Consider the following 17,178-nt stretch of genomic DNA (forward strand, 5'->3'; position numbering starts at 1 on the left):
AAAATATCGTCATTTGAGCTTTATGGACCAGCAATAGGTTGTAATTTAGGTTGGATTGGTCGGTCCGACATCTGTGCTTGATCAGGATTCGTTTCTTTGCCCCCTCTGCCTCTACATCGACCCCTACCACCACACCCACGTGTTCTAGTAGATTTTGGTGGCATGACTTTATTGTTTCCAAGAAATATACATATTAATCAGAAATTGAAGGAATGTAACTGTATTGATATGGCACATGATGTTGACATTATTGCTAAGAACGTAGTAAGATCGCGAAATGAACGTGGTATAATCGTGGTGAGAACGTGCTATAATCACAGTAAGATCGTGTTGCAATCAGATAACTCGTGGTATGGTGGTAGTGAGAACATGAAGAGTGTAGAAAGATCTTGATAAACGTAGTGAGGTCGCAGTATAAGCACGGTGGTATAGCCGTAGCGAGATCTTTGAAGAAGCGTAATGATGACGTAGTAGCATTGTGAAAGCACTGAAAATTTACATTTTCATGCCGCTCATACTGCGATCTCACCACGATCTAAATTTATTTTAGATCGCAGTGAGCATGGTGCGATCATGGTCTAGTGGGTCTGGGACTTTAGTGAATGCTGTTTCCAGCATTTGAGATGTCAATAATGAATTAATTTGCTGATAAGGTCAGTTAAAGGAAAACACTTATGTTAAGTCAATGATATTTGGTATAAACTTGTCTTTGCACATCTCATATCTGTGGAGATAAATTTGACCACTCCACCTTAGTTATTGTCATTTGACTCTTGCATAGTTTTAATGTTATAGTTTGTGATAAATGACAAATTAGAAGAAGAGATGTGATTGCCAACTTTCCACTGGAGACCAAATGCTGTAGATGTTAACAATTATAGGTCTTTGTCTTCTTGAACAACTCCCATTATTCTGTTTAAGATGAACCATTAATTATAATTAAAACAGAATTATATACAGGTGTCACAAATTCCTCTGTGTCAACAGTTCATTTTTATTTTGAAAAGACACACACAAGTTTTGCATAATTTCTTAAGAGTATGCTTTTGAAAACGTTGACTTTGGGTACAAATCACTACCTAAAGCCCTCCTCCCCTTCTCTAGAGATAAAGAGACTTGAATCTTGTTCCATTGGTAATGTTATATTTTCAGTGAGCAGTAAACATGGTAAATATATACATTATATGATCATTGATGATATCACAAGAGAATATGTCAAAGGAAGTGATTGTTGTATGATGTCTATCATTGTATATAGTTCTAGTCAGTGTCAGAAATATTCAAGTTAACTGTTGCTGGTTACCAAATAGTGATAAGGTCTATTAATGTTTGAAAATTATAAAGCATGTTCTGCTGAGTCTTGATCTTAGCCTTTTGTTTTAGTTTTTAGGAATTGAGTTATTCAAGTATTCATGATAAAGTGAGTTTGTCCTTTAAATAATTCATGCATGTATGATGAGGGGATAACAATTTGATAGGGAGGGAGGAGTGTGGGTTGTTCATGATTAAAACTCTTATTTAGTAAAGGTGTCACTGCAGACACCTATTCAGAAGTTACATGACCACAACTAGAAGGTAAAGTGAGAGAACTTTGGAACTGTTATATTAATTTGATACTTTGATTATTGTAGATGATAATGAAAGAAAAATGAGAATGGCAAAAGTGATGCATAATCGCCAAAAGAGAAAAGAAAGTGTTGAATCGCTGACAACATTAATAAAAACCGAACCAATGGAGCAAGAACCGGATCAATCATGTCAGTATGCTACTAGTACCTCAGGTCATTGTACCCCCTCACCAGACGGCATGATTGACATAACAAGTACAGTGGTCACACCTGCTATAGATATAGATGCACTTGATATTGAGAAAAAGTTATGTCGTGTGTTGTCAAAGAGGGAGGCAGAACTGTGTGAGCACTTAACAAATGGATATGCTGCAACAATGGCAAATTATCACTGTGAAAATTTAACCTCTGAGAGTTATACAGATTCAAACGATCTGGTCAATACGTCAGAACAAGCGGTTAGAAGGTTGATACAGTTTGTTAAATTAATGGAGGATTTTAAAGAGTTGAGTCAAGAAGATCAGATAACTGCACTGAAATCCTGTGTTTTACAGTCGTTAATGTTACGCTCTGTTTACTTCTTTGACGTGGAACAAGAAGGATGGCGAACATTGACTGGACTTATACCAGCCAAAGTTTTAAAAGATATTACAGGCTATTCTGACCTGTATGAAACTCACACGAACTTTAGCCGTGAGATGAAGAAAACATGTAAAGAAGATATTACTGTGTTTGCAATAATCCAATCCATCATTGTTTTTAATCCTGAAAGTGTGGGATTAAAGAATTTACAATTGGTCTCTGATATACAAAACAGATACATTGTATTACTTAAGAGCTATCTTGAGTATAAGATCTCTTTTGAGTATGCTCAAATTTATTTTCCTGTGTTTCTACGTAAAATTCAAGAATTAAAGAAGATTGGCAGTGATCATGCTAAAATAATTCTTCAGGTTCAGACATCTAAGATAGAACCATTAATGCTGGAAATTTTGAACCTATCTTGAGCTGTTGTAGGCTGTATGTATTAAGGTTCATAGAATATTAATGACATCACTAATGCCTAATTATTGATTTAAAAGTCCCAGATGTCTATGTATATAACATATATAAGGTTGTCTATATTGATAGTTGTCTCATTGGAAATCATACCACATCTCCTTATTTTTATAGTGGTGCATGTAAATAAAAAAATTTATCAGAATTCTGGATGAAATTTGAGCTCTTGCAATTATGTATTCAGTAAAACAAAGTTATAAACTAAGAGCCTGTTAAGAACTGAAATTTTATCACACTTCATGTCCTCAGTCTGTACCAGAACATTTTATCCGCAGTTAGTGTATAGCTTTGTTGCACTTTAATTATTTCCTTTCTTTACATATATATACATCACAGTGAGATATAAAGTAAAGCCTATTCATTTTTTTGAGTCCATTTGACATGTTTAATTGAGTCTATTTTTTAATCATTCCTTAAAATGAAGTTATTGATATTTATATGCTTGTTGTTATTGATGTTATAATCATTCCTTAGTTATTTAGTATACTCTGTATATACACAAACTAATGACATATTTCCTCACATACCATAATGTAATAGGTTGGTAAGTGGGACATATCCTGTCTTTGTGTCTGTCAATCTGTCCATTCTTTCACTTGTCTGTCCAACTGTCTGTTCCAGGTTAAATTTATAGGTTTAAAAAGATTTTCATTAAAACTGTGGGCACATCAACTTGAAACGCATTCATCAATATGTAAACTTTTTGAAATGATATGCCAAGTTATGATCACATCAACAATTTTAGAAGATCCTCTACATTGACCAGTTCTTACCATGAAAACAACATTTATACATCTTTTTTTCCATTTTGCTCATAATGTTCTTTGACAATCAATATGCTTGTAATGTAGTTGATAGGAGTAGACAGTGTCAAGAAGAATTAGACTTGCCATTTGCCAGTTTCTAAATACTAAAACATGACAAATGTTTGGGGTTTTTTTTTGTTAAAGAATATTTTTTAATTGTTAAAGATTTAAAAAGCCTTTGTTGAACTACCATATTGGTAAAATGTTTTTTTCATTAAGTGTATACTTTGTATGGAAGCTACTGGACAAAAATTAAGCAGTACTGGTATACATAATAAAGGCAATGTTTTCAAATGCAAGTCTTTAAATCACAGACTTATATCAGCTTACATTTTTAACTTCTGGTTTACTTTAAAGTCATTTAAGGCCTTGTATGCAAAGCTTGGACTGAACAGGATCTGTACTTTAAACAAATTGACCTAAAATACTAGTTCAGGAAATTATGTTTTTTATTAAATGCTAGTAAGTGATGTCAATTAAAAAAAATGTAACATGTCCTTTATGCTTTGTTTCATTGAACATTTTAAGAATTAGGAAATTGTTTAGGTGGGTGTCACGGATAACACTTAATTTAGGTTGGACCGTTATCTGTTCATTTATGTAGGTGACACACTGTTTGCACATTATGAAATGTACTTGTAATGCTTATAGCCTTTGTAAATATTTATATCTTAAGTACATCTGTACTGGAAATGATTAAAATTGTTACATATTTGTTTGTTCTAACCCACTCAGATTGTATCTTGTTAATATTAGATTATAGGAAAATGAACATCATACAGATTAACTTGCTCATTCAAGTGAATCATAGGTTTTATTTTTATTGTAGTTATATATCATTTGAGTGCAGAAAAATTAAAAGCATAGAGTGGGCGGGTGATTTATGTAAGATCAATGGAGCTTGCACTTTACATTGAAGCAACATGAAATTCACTCATGTCTAAAACTGGATCTATCAATTCTATTTCATTAATCTTTTTCATATTTTCATGATATTTGGGATTAAAGTTTTTTTTTAATTTTTTATTTTAAGTGCAATATACCATATATCATGGATTTTCCAATAATATCATTTAGGCATGCAAGTACAGTAATATGTAGTGTTATTTTTTTTAAACTTTCACCTTACATTAAGAGGAAAGGAAAGGGAAGATTTCATATGTTTTGCAAGTCCTTAACCTTAACCACAATATAAATTGATAAGATTAAATCAGGTGTAACTTGACAAGTAACATAACTGACAGAGGCAAGATGAAAGGAGCAGACGTACACCTCTCTAAAATCAGAAAAATATTGACATATAAAACAACATTAGTTTCCCTCACCCTACCTCAAATCCTTGATCCACACCTGACCTTTTTTAGCAGTTTCTTCCTCCTCAATATGCTTGAGCTCAATTCCAGGATTTAATATAAAAAAAAACCCAGATGTGGTGTCTAGGTCCTGATGCCATTGTTTTGGGGGGTTTGTTTGTGAGTAGCACTAACTTGTGATCTTGATTAGTTACTTACAGTAGTCTCACTTTTTACTGCTATCAATAGATTAACACTGATACTATGGTATCATCCTTGAGAGTCATATAAACATATAAATAAACTATTGAACCTTATCAACTTTCCTTTTAATTTATATTTTGCATTTTATATGATATAGGTATAAATTTTATACAGTGACAGAAGGAATTCTATCATTATATGTTATTTTTTATAAATTGGCCTCCGTAAAATTATTTGTGATTTGCTATTTTTTTCTAATGGAACATTGTTATGATAAATTAGACTATGGCTGGCCAAAAGTCCTTGTCCCATTTACTGTTCACAAGATTACTTTGGGTGGGTTTTTTTTAACATTCTAACAAATCATGCATCATTTTATAAGCTACCAAAAGATTGAAGATTGAAAATGAAAAGGATATATATATATATAATATTCATACATTGTAGGTAAATATAAAAATCAGAAACAGAGAGAAAAGCATAGTTCAACCATTACAAATCAATTTGATATTCTTTTAAAACGTTTGATTATTGTCCTATACCTGCAATTAAACATTTACAGGTAAACATATAGTTTTTTTACTTCCTAAACGTTGAATTATTGTGTTTATTGACTAAAATCAATATTACTAAAACATTGACTGCAAAGATGACCCCAACTAGTACTGTGATGTAAACAGTACTAACTTGAATGTATGCTAGGTTAAGTAATCTTTCGCGCCTCTTTTAATGTATCAAAACATATAAGAAAGCAAACTAAAAAGAATGTAATAACTGGTTAACACACAGTTCTTTTTATTAGGTGTTGAATGTTTTTATCATCTCACTCATTAGCTAAAATCTTTTTATTTTACCTTATTTTGGAGACCAAAGTAAAAAAATTTAACGGTCAAACTTTCCAAACTTACCTGCAGCTGTTTATTAATCTATAAGATAAAACACAGCTGAAAAAATCAATCAAGGCTGTCTTGAAGTCTAATCATTTTCCTCAGAACAGTTTATGTACTTTTAAGGTGTTTATTTTATGATTTTGCAGACGACAGCTCCTAATTATGTGTGATATACAACTAATGTATCCTGAAATCTTTAAAACACCTGACATGTCTTGGTTGTCATAAAAAATAAATAGTTAATGGTATATATATTATCAAGTTTATTATTTCCATGGTGATTGCTTTATATGCTTTTCACCGTTTTGTTTTGTTTTGCCATATTATGTAAGAATTGACCATATATAACAGATTTTTAATTATGTATGTAGAATAACATCAGAGATGCTTTGTTACTTGTCTTTGAATTCTATCAACATTGTTACTATTTATAGACATTATTTATTAGACTTGTTTTATAGAGGATAGATAATCAGCTTGTTGACAATTTTGTGCAAATCCGGTGTTTTTAAACAAATTGTATTTTAAATACAATATTGAAGTGAAAGTTTTAGTAAAATATGTACTGTAAATATCTAGATATAGATATATGTATATAGAACATGTAGAACAGAAATTAAAGTGCTAGTAAAAGTAGATTGTTTTCTACCATGGGATCATTTTTATACGACCGCAAAATTTGAAAAATTTTTCGTCGTATATTGCTATCACGTTGGCGTCGTCGTCGTCGTCGTCGTCGTCGTCGTCGTCGTCCGGCGTCCGAATACTTTTAGTTTTCGCACTCTAACTTTAGTAAAAGTGAATGGAAATCTATGAAATTTTAACACAAGGTTTATGACCACAAAAGGAAGGTTGGTATTGATTTTGGGAGTTTTGGTCCCAACATTTTAGGAATTAGGGGCCAAAAAGGGCCCAAATAAGCATTTTCTTGGTTTTCGCACAATAACTTTAGTTTAAGTTAATAGAAATCTATGAAATTTTGACACAAGGTTTATGACCACAAAAGAACGGTTGGGATTGATTTTGGGAGTTTAGGTTTCAACAGTTTAGGAATTAGGGGCCAAAAAAGGGCCCAAATAAGCATTATTCTTGGTTTTCGCACAATAACTTTAGTTTAAGTAAATAGAAATCAATGAAATTTAAACACAATGTTAATGACTACAAAAGGAAGGTTGGTATTGATTTTGGGAGTTTAGGTCCCAACAGTTTAGGAATTAGGGGCCAAAAAGGGACCCAAATAAGCATTTTTCTTGGTTTTCGCACCATAACGTTAGTATAAGTAAATAGAAATCTATGAAATTTAAACACAAGGTTTATGACCATAAAAGGAAGGTTGGTATTGATTTTGGGAGTTTTGGTCCCAACAGAATAAGGGGCCCAAAGGGTCCAAAATTAAACTTTGTTTGATTTCATCAAAATTGAATAATTGGGGTTCTTTGATATGCCGAATCTAACTGTCATGACTGTGTATGTAGATTCTTAACTTTTGGTCTGTTTTCAAATTGGTCTACATTAAGGTCCAAAGGGTCCAAAATTAAACTTAGTTTGATTTTGACAAAAAATTAATCAGTTAGGTTCTTTGATATGCTGAATCTTAAAATGTACTTAGATTCTTGATTATAGGCCCAGTTTTCAAGTTGGTCCAAATCGGGGTCCAAAATTAAACTTTGTTTGATTTCATCAAAAATTGAATAAATGGGGTTCTTTGATATACCAAATCTAACTGTGTATGTAGATTCTTCATTTTTGGTCCTGTTTTCAAATTGGTCTACACTAAAGTCCAAAGGGTCCAAAATTAAACTTAGTCTGATTTTAACAAAAATTGAAATCTTGGGGTTCTTTGATATTCTGAATCCAAAAATGTACTTAGATTTTTTATTATGGGCCCAGTTTTCAAGTTGGTCCAAGTCAGGATCTAAAATTATTATATTAAGTATTGTGCAATAGCAAGTCTTTTCAATTGCGCAATGGCAAGAAATATCAAATTGCACAATATTGTGAAATAGCAAATTTTTGTTATAATTAGAGTTATCTTTCTTTGTCCAGAATAGTAAGCAAGAAATATCTAATTGCAAAATATTGTGCAATAGCAAGATTTTTTTTTAATTGGAGTTATCTTTCTTTGTCCAGAATCAACTTAAATCTTTGTTATATACAATTATACAATGTATATTCACTTTTTACTACCAACTGATAAATTAAAATAATCTTTACCATTCAGTGATAACAAGCAGTTTTTTTACATCTTATTTCCTTATCTTATCTAAAATGTTTTTAGATAATGTATGTTGGACATTTGCCAGACATGACTATGATGTCATTTTCTATTTTTATTTGCCCATTACTTTATGTAAATAACTTCATTGGAAATTTGCCAATATAAAATGTTGCTGATGAAGTTTTTTTTATTGTTTTATACAATAAACAATGTATATTCACTTTTACTACCAACCAATCTTTACCATTCAGTGATAACAAGCACTTTATTTTACATTTTAATATTTTATGATGTATTTAAAAGAGTAGTTATTGTTGCAAACTCCATTAGAAATTTGAATTGATATCAGTTTTGGAAAAAAGGAAACGGGGATGTGAAAAAAGGGGGGGTTAAATTTTTCTCATTTCAGATTTCATAAATAAAAAGAAAATTTCTTCAAACATTTTTTTGAGAGGATTAATATTCAACAGCATAGTGAATTGCTAAAAGGCAAAAACAAACTTTTAAGTTCATTAGACCACATTCATTCTGTGTCAGAAACCTATGCTGTGTCAACTATTTAATTTTAGATTTAAAAAGTTTGAAGAAGAAATCTTTAATTGTAAAATTTGTAAAATCTTGACATTTGTTTTGTGTAAAAAAAAAACCATGTAATGTCAAAAATTTGATCACAATCCAAATTCAGAGCTGTATCACGCTAGAATGTTTTGTCCATACTTGCCCCAACTGTTCAGGGTTCGATCTCTGCGGTCGTATAAAGCTGCGCCCTGCGGAGCACCTGGTATAATGTGTATTCTTTCCTCTTATTAAGAAATTTAAAGAAAGGAAAAGGATAATCCATTAGGGTTACTGAACAAGGAATAGATTCGGAGGAGCAGAGAATATGGATTCCTCTCCTTCACCCCTCCCCAATAAAATAAAATGACAAAAATATGAAAGAAAGTATAGAGAAAATTCCAGTTCGTTTAAAAATCTTAATCATGAAATACTGCCATATTTGAAATATAGGTATAGATTATCAATTGTAAATATTTTTTAGGAATTAATTTAAATGATTATTTTTTTCTACCTTGCAGTTTAGCTACATATTTAAAGATCAATAAGGTTTTTTAAAAGCCATTTATAAATTGTATGATTTTCTCATTAATGGAGTGGAAACTTTTATATCTCTTTGTTCATGATGTTATCAATTTTTATTTCCGTCTAAATTATTTTCTGTTTGAATTAGACTTTTTACCCAGTATGATTTCTTTTATTGAGTATCCAACAAACACAAATGAACTCTAGGCTCATATGAACTCTAGGTTCATTGTTTCATTGGTTGAATTGTAGGTTAATATCCCATGTGTAAATGAATGAATACATGATGTGCCCATTTTAGTTAATCCCATCTTAACACATGAATGATGAAGTTATAAGTTTCTAGCAACTCTAGAGATAAAGACAACCATTAATGAGTAATCATCAGATATTTCAGAATCGCTAATTTTTGGTCTCACTTGCAAGCCTATACTATTATGACTTTAGGTATATGAATAGTAATAATGCTGTTCTTCCAACATTAGATGTATAAAGTTAATTAAATGCATTAAAAACCCTTATATCTCTGGCTTGTAAGCTATACCTAACCAGCATCATGGATCTACACCTATGAGAGTTAAAACAATTTATAGTGCAGTTAGGGCAACATTCTTAGATTAAATGCATGTCTATGTCAAGCCATTGTATGTATGATATAAACTCAGATATTCCAAGTTACAAAATTATGTGCATGCGTAAAACTATACTTGTCAAGAAAATTATCCTATTAAAAATTTCATAAGTTGTGCATGGTGAATTAATCAATCTATTCAAAAAAAAAAAAAAGAAAAAGATAAGTCTACAAATAAAAACAAAGAAATATAACTCAATTTTAAAAATATTTCCTAAATGTGTGTCATTGCAGTTGAATGTTATGTGTTAATTTCACCTTACACAATTAAAGCAATCTTTCTCCTTCAGTGCTCACAAGCATTTTAATTAATTTTTTTTTAATAGTTTTAGAAAATCCATATTTTGTTAAAGTAAAATACTTTATGGTTTACCTATGTGATACATTGTCCTCCTGACCTTATATCTTGTTGCCAAAAGAAACAAATCTTTAAACTGCAATGCAAAAAGGAAATTATCAGGGGTGGATTTAGGGAGGGGCGTGTGCCCTCTCTTGAATTTGCAAAGCATGAATTGTCCTCACGTTAAAAAACATTGAGATAATTGTACCTCAAAATGTGTTTTTTTGTTAAGATTTATAGTAAAATGATACTAACATATAATTTATCAAAATTTTAAAAGCAAATTTTTAGGTTTTTTTTTTACACTGAAACCATAGCAATTTTTGTGAATTTATAGTATAAGGTATGATGCCTGACAATGAGGACATCACTTGTAAATGTCAGAGTTCTAGATGCCTGACAATGAGGACATCACTTGTAAATGTTAGAGTTCTAGATGCCTGACAATGAGGACATCACTTGTAAATGTTAGAGTTCTAGATGCCTGACAATGAGGACATCACTTGTAAATGTTAGAGTTCTAGATGCCTGACAATGAGGACATCACTTGTAAATGTTAGAGTTCTAGATGCCTGACAATGAGGACATCACTTGTAGATGTTAGAGTTCTAGATGCCTGACAATGAGGACATCACTTGTAAATGTTAGAGTTCTAGATGCCTGACAATGAGGACATCACTTGTAAATGTTAGAGTTCTAGATGCCTGACAGTGAGGACATCACTTGTAAATGTTAGAGTTCTAGCATTAATTGTTGTGTTTGGATATCACCTTATCTTTCTCCTTTATTATTTATTTGGTATATTAGGGGAAAAAAATTTAATTCAATAAAAATGAAATTTAACGGTATAAAAAAACTTAATACAGAAAAAAGTATGACCAGCATACCATCCTTATTTTAGGTGCCATAGGAGAAAATTGTTTAGTGTGACCAACATATTGTCAATCTATTGTTTTAGTATACATTTTGTAAATCATGCTTGTATAAGTGTTCCATTTTATGTATTTTTCCATCAAATGAAAATACATGTAATAAAAAAAAATCTTTGTAATTGTTAATAAATATATTGTACATTTTATTTTTCAATTATGAAATGTCCTAAAATATGATTAGTTGCTCAAATATATTGATTATATTGCTCACCATGCACATGTATAAATGGCCTTCTTTTACTTTAGGCAACACAGTACTATAGGGTTTTGGTTAAGGTTAGACTTTGGGATTAGTAAGGTTTTTGTTGGGGGTAGGTTTAGTGTTAAGGAAAGGCTGCTAAAAGAAATAGAATTAGGGGTATACCAAAGAATAAAGATAGAAATAATCTCACCGCTTAATATTTAGTTAGCTTCACCAAAAGTTAAAGAAGGCTGTTTTTAATGTAAAGATTCGTTGTTTGGTCACAATTAAGCACTGCAACTATAAGAAGACCATTTTTGTCCATTAAACATTGTAAACATCATTCGATTTCATCCAAAACACTGGTATTACAGAATGTTTTACCACATAGAGCATTACACTTTCAATCATGATGATATGAGCTGCGTCTGATAAAAATTGACCATATGGACAAATGAATACCAATACATCTGTTGACCTATTTCTGGTTGATAAAATACATGTGGACAGTGTGTAAATGTTTAAAAATGTAACTGTTGTAGGAAAATCTACAAAACAGAAGAAAGTTCATCTTTTATTTCTTATTTGTATGTTCCCAAATTAATCAGTTTATACATGTTAAAGCATTCATACACTTGCATAAAGAAGTTTTATCAGACAGCTCATATGTAATATAGAGAAATAAAATCACTGCTGGACTATTTTTGATTGGTGTTTGAGGAATCCAGACATGTTTAATCTTACTCTCTCTTTCGTTTTCCGTGTGCATCTTTTGATTGAGAAACTGGACTATATATATCTTGTTTCATTGTGAGATGATACTGATTGGCATCCTATTGAAGCAGGATATTTCTCTGAGTTATCTGATGAAAGCCAATAATAATGAAATTTGGACATAATGGGGAAATATAATATTCGTGTATCAAAGTAATGGGTTGGTATTTTTTTGTCTTCTTAAATGGCTATTGCAAATGTATATTGAAAATCATTTTCTGTATATTGAAAATCATTTGCAACTGAAAATAACATATTGTCATACACATGATTGGTCATATTCAAGATAAATGCATGAAAATCATTGAATGAAAATAATAATTAGAATACACAAAATATGTATATATTCATTGGGCTTTTAATATTCTTAATGTAATGTATTTATTGGATAAGGTGTCGGTAAATTCTTTGTTCATCAATAATGCTTAGTGATTTCCCTGTTTTTGATTGGAGACAATTTAGTTACTAATCTATTTGAAGATAACAAATATTTATTAATATGCACTCAGTAAATGGGATAGATTGTCTTCATTACTAAATCACGCAATAAAAATGTAGATGTCAGAGAAAAATAGATGCTGTACTTAATCAATGCTTTACTAGTAGACACATACATGTAGATAAGTTTAGTAGTCAAGATTGGGAGGAGTTTTAGCTGAAATTGATTTTAGTGACCTATTGTATGATAAGGTATTCTAACTGTTCAGTTTGTAATTCAGCTTCTAGTTAATGAGATAGACCTTTGCTAAATACCATAGTGTTGAATGTTCTTTGAAATTGTGTTTAATATATGTAAAGGCCTATCATTTATATGTAAAGTGGCAGCTAAAATTTGTCTTTAAGGCTACCTCATTCTTAACTGTGATTCTGGTATGTTTTTTATGTACAAAAGAACTGAATTCACAAATTTTAACGGTAGCCTAACTTTAAAAAGAAGAAAGTTTGACATCTTTTTTTTATTCCATCTAAAACAACCGAATTGATTTCAGATAGACTGATTGATTTGGTGTAACATAAAGGGAAATTTAATTAAGTCATGATAATAACTCCTCCAAATGTGTACATTAAGTTTATAACATAGAGTTTAGGTGGTAATCATTGATGTTCTTGTGAAATTGACCAAAAGAGAGGAAGGGTGTATTTATTTTTTTCCCTTCAACTACTATGACCAATATTTGTTTTTTCTTTATATTTTATGTGAATGTATCAGAAACTGTTAAGATGTTGTATGTTTCTCTCCTTATAAGGAAAAGTAATAAGATCCTTGTTAAGGATCAGATGGTCAGATGAGATAAATATAATTTACCTGTAAAAATGTGCAAACATAATTTATTGCAGATTTTGTTCTGTATGCAATATTGATTTAAAAGATGGGAATAATAATTTAACAAAATTGAAATTGTAGTAAAATATTAAAAAAGATTCCACTTGAAAAAAAAATTGATCAAGAGATATTTTCCTGTCTTGCTGTTTGTCAAATTGTACTAAAGTGCACCATAAATTGTGTAATAAGCATGTGGTTACATTTTCATATCAGAAATTATACTGATAAGTCATTATTTTAAGTGGAGTTCTAACTTTTTGTTGACTTTGTAATTTAATATATTACACACCAATAAAAGCCTTCAACAATACACAAATTTCCAATGTAAAAAAAAAAATAAAAAATAGTTAACCCTATCAATGAAATACAATTTTATATGAAACCACAAAAAATTTTAACTGGACAAAGAATGAATGACATAAAGAAAGTTTTTTTTAATTACTAACTTATATAACTTTTTTTAAATTTTCATCAAATCATTTGTAAAAAAAGCTCAGATAAATTCAAACATTAGTTGCTGACATATCATTTCAAGAATATAATGGATTTATTGTTTGTATATGTAGAAGAATAATCTGTGAATTCATAGACATGTGCCTTTATTGTAATATCATAAATTTTGTTTGTTATTAGTAAAATGGAAATAAATATTGTTAAAACAATTCTCGTTATTATTTATGACAAATGTTTCATTTAATGTATTGTATTATCAAAGAGTTAAAGATCAACTCAATCAATCTCTTGTGTCAAGTGTATGCCTCTGTTGCCTCTTAAGCAAGCCGTGGGTATATTAAGGAGGAAGAACGAAAGATACCAAAGGGACAGTCAACTCATGGATAGAAAATTAACTGACAACGCCTTGGCTAATAAAATGAAAAAAGACAAACAGAAAAATAATAGTGCATATGACACAACATAGAAAACTAAAGACTATGCAAAACGAACCCCACCTAAATCTTAGGGTGATTTCAGGTGCTCTAGAAGGGTAAACAGATCCTTCTCCACATGTGGCACCCGTCGTGTTAGTTATGTTATTACAAATCTGGTAAATAGTCTAATTCAGTAGGTGACATTCATAAAAGGGGAAGGGAATTGTAATTAAGACATAAGGAACATATCCGATATCATCTGTGAAACGGTCCACTGGACGTTAAGCAAGCAACAATCAATCAATCTGTGAAACGGTTATTCCATAACGGTCAACCAACTCGTGATGGCGTCCGTAAATTTAACAAAGGGATGATTTTAACTTTACAGTTTGGAACTTTTGGTTTAAAAGCTTCCTTTTGAGCAGCAACCCTCTATCAAGGAAATCATGATAGGAAATACGAACCCGGGAATATCGTTTTAATTGGGAGCTATAAACTCCGTATGCAGGCGCCGCTGGAATGTATTAAGTGTAACCTGTGACCGTCTATCTGTCCCATTTTATATGACCGCAAAAAAAATTGTGGGCGTATATTGGTATGACGTTGGCGTCGTCGTAGTCGTCGTCGTCCGAAGACACATTTGTTTTCGCACTATAACTTTAGTTTAAGTTAATAGGAAACTATGAAATTTAAACACAAGGTTTATGACCACAAAAGGAAGGTTGGGATTGATTTTGGGAGTTTTGGTCCCAACAGTTTAGGAATTACGGACCAAAAAAGGGCCCAAATAAGCATTTTTCTTGGTTTTCGCACAATAACTTTAGTATAAGTAAATAGAAATCTATGAAATTTAAACACAAGGTTAATGAACACAAAAGGAAGGTTGGAATGGATTTTTGGAGTTTTGGTTTTTGGTACCGTTTTCAAATTAGTCTACATTAAGGTCCAAAGGGTCCAAAATAAAACTTTGTTTGATTTTAACAAAGTGACCTACAACAGAAAGATCTCACATCATTAGAGGACTGGGAAGATAAGCGGCAAATGAGCTTCAATGCAAAAAAAAAATTCATTGTAATTAGAATACAACCCAAGAACCGTCCTGTAATACCAACTAATTACAAATTACACGGACACACACTGGACACCGTTGAAGCTAGTAACTACCTGGGAGTTAGTACCAGCAATAATCTAACCTGGGACAGACACATCGACAATATAGGGGGAAGAGGAAACAAAACACTAGGCTTCATACGACGTAGCCTAAAAGATTGCACTAAACAGGTCACAGCAGCAGCATATTCAACAATAGTAAGACCTTCTGTTGAGTATCCTTACAGTATGGGACCCTACGAAACAGGCTAAAATAAAAACAATCGAACAGGTACAAAAAGAGCAGCTAGATTTGTAAACAACAACTACACAGACCGCACACCTGGCTGTGTAACAAAAATGGTAACATCTTTGAAATGGGAAAGCCTTGAAGACCGCAGGAAACAAAATAGGCTATGCATGCTGTTTAAAATCCAACATGATCTAATAGACATAGATAGGCACCAATATCTGACGCCAAACGATAGCCTGATCATAGGTAAAAACCGCTTCTTCCACAAAAGGGCCACAACAGACGCCTTCGGACAATCGTTTTTCCTACGACCATTAGAGAATGGAACCAACTGCCAACATCAGCAACATCAGCTGACACAGTTGATGGATTCAGAGCTGCTCTGAAGGCATGGTCTGCTAAAATTTAGACAGTAACATCCTGTACATAGTTTTAATTGTAGATGTATAGAGAACGTTTTATCCTGTAAATAGCCAAGAGAAAACTTTCTGTGTTGTCCGACATTGCGTTAGTTTTCGCGGGACCTTATACATTCAAATTTGAATTTGGTTCCTTACCTGGAAGAAGAAGAAGAACAAAAATTGAATTATTGGGGTTCTTTGATATGCTGAATCTAAACATGTACTTAGATTTTTGATTGTGGGCCCAGTTTTCAAGTTTGTCCAAATCGGGGTCCAAAATTAAACTTTGTTTGATTTCAACAAAAATTGAATATATGGGGTTCTTTGATATATGCTGAATCTAACCATGTATTTAGATTTTTGATATTTGGGCCCGGTTATCAAATTGGTCCACATTGAGGTCTAAAGGGTCCAAAATTGAACTATATTTGATTTCATCAAAAATTGAATTCTTGGGGTTCTCTGATATGCTGAATCTAACCATGTATTTAAATTTTGGATATTGGACCATAATAGGTAAATGTCCAATTTAAATTTTTTAAGATTAAGTTCTTAGACCACATTCATTCTGTGTCAGAAACCTATGTTGTGTCAACTATTTAATCACAATCCAAATTCAGAGCTGTATAAAGCTTGAATGTTGTGTCCATACTTGCCCCAACTGTTCAGGGTTCGAACTCTGCGGTCGTATAAAGCTACGCCCTGCAAAACATCTGGTTGTTTAAGCGCTCAAACTTGAGGTTACCTGAAGCAAACTTTATTAAAACTCATACAGAATGCTAAGAAACAAAATTAGCAGACAGTTCAAATTTGGTCAAAAAGCCATTTACCATTCTAGTGTTATGCTCCTTTATTACTTGGAATATTGCATTTTTTCGTTGCAGCACTTTGAAACACATACATAATGCTAAGAACCAAAACTATCAGACAAAGTTTGAATTTGAGCAATGAGTCATTTACCATTCTAGAATAATGCCCCTTTTCAACTCGAAAAGCTAAACTGGAGCAGGGGAATATGTGTCCTCATACACATTCTTTCATTTCCGTAAGTATGCTGAACCCTGTCAACTTATGTTAATCTTCTGATTTCCATAAGTATGTTGAACCCTGTCAACTTATGTTGATTTTCTGATTTCCATAAGTATGCTGAACCCTTTCAACTTATATTCATCTTCTTAATTGTTTTCTTTCTTTTTAAATATAAAGATTTTTATCTGTTTTTGACATATTAGAATATTTGTTTCTAGATAAAATATATTGTGAACGA

General features: G+C 31.6%; 1 protein-coding gene and 1 long non-coding RNA gene across 2 annotated transcripts in view; both read left to right on the plus strand.

Moving 5' to 3' along the window:
* LOC143071208 (thyroid hormone receptor beta-A-like) overlaps window positions 1-5,769 on the plus strand; it is a 34,010-nt gene extending 28,241 nt beyond the window's left edge. The window contains exon 4 of the mRNA XM_076245376.1: window positions 1,632-5,769. Within this exon, the coding sequence (XP_076101491.1) occupies window positions 1,632-2,575 (944 nt within the window). The 3' untranslated portion in view covers window positions 2,576-5,769. The remainder of the gene's footprint in view (window positions 1-1,631) is intronic.
* The window catches only part of LOC143071209 (uncharacterized), a 195,278-nt gene extending 188,808 nt beyond the window's left edge, over window positions 1-6,470 (plus strand). Inside the window, exon 2 of the long non-coding RNA XR_012976820.1 lies at window positions 4,520-6,470. This is a non-coding gene — a long non-coding RNA (uncharacterized LOC143071209). The remainder of the gene's footprint in view (window positions 1-4,519) is intronic.
* Window positions 6,471-17,178: the final 10,708 nt, after the last annotated feature.

This window comes from Mytilus galloprovincialis, chromosome 4 (assembly GCF_965363235.1).
Source record: "Mytilus galloprovincialis chromosome 4, xbMytGall1.hap1.1, whole genome shotgun sequence".
NCBI lineage: Eukaryota > Metazoa > Mollusca > Bivalvia > Mytilida > Mytilidae > Mytilus > Mytilus galloprovincialis.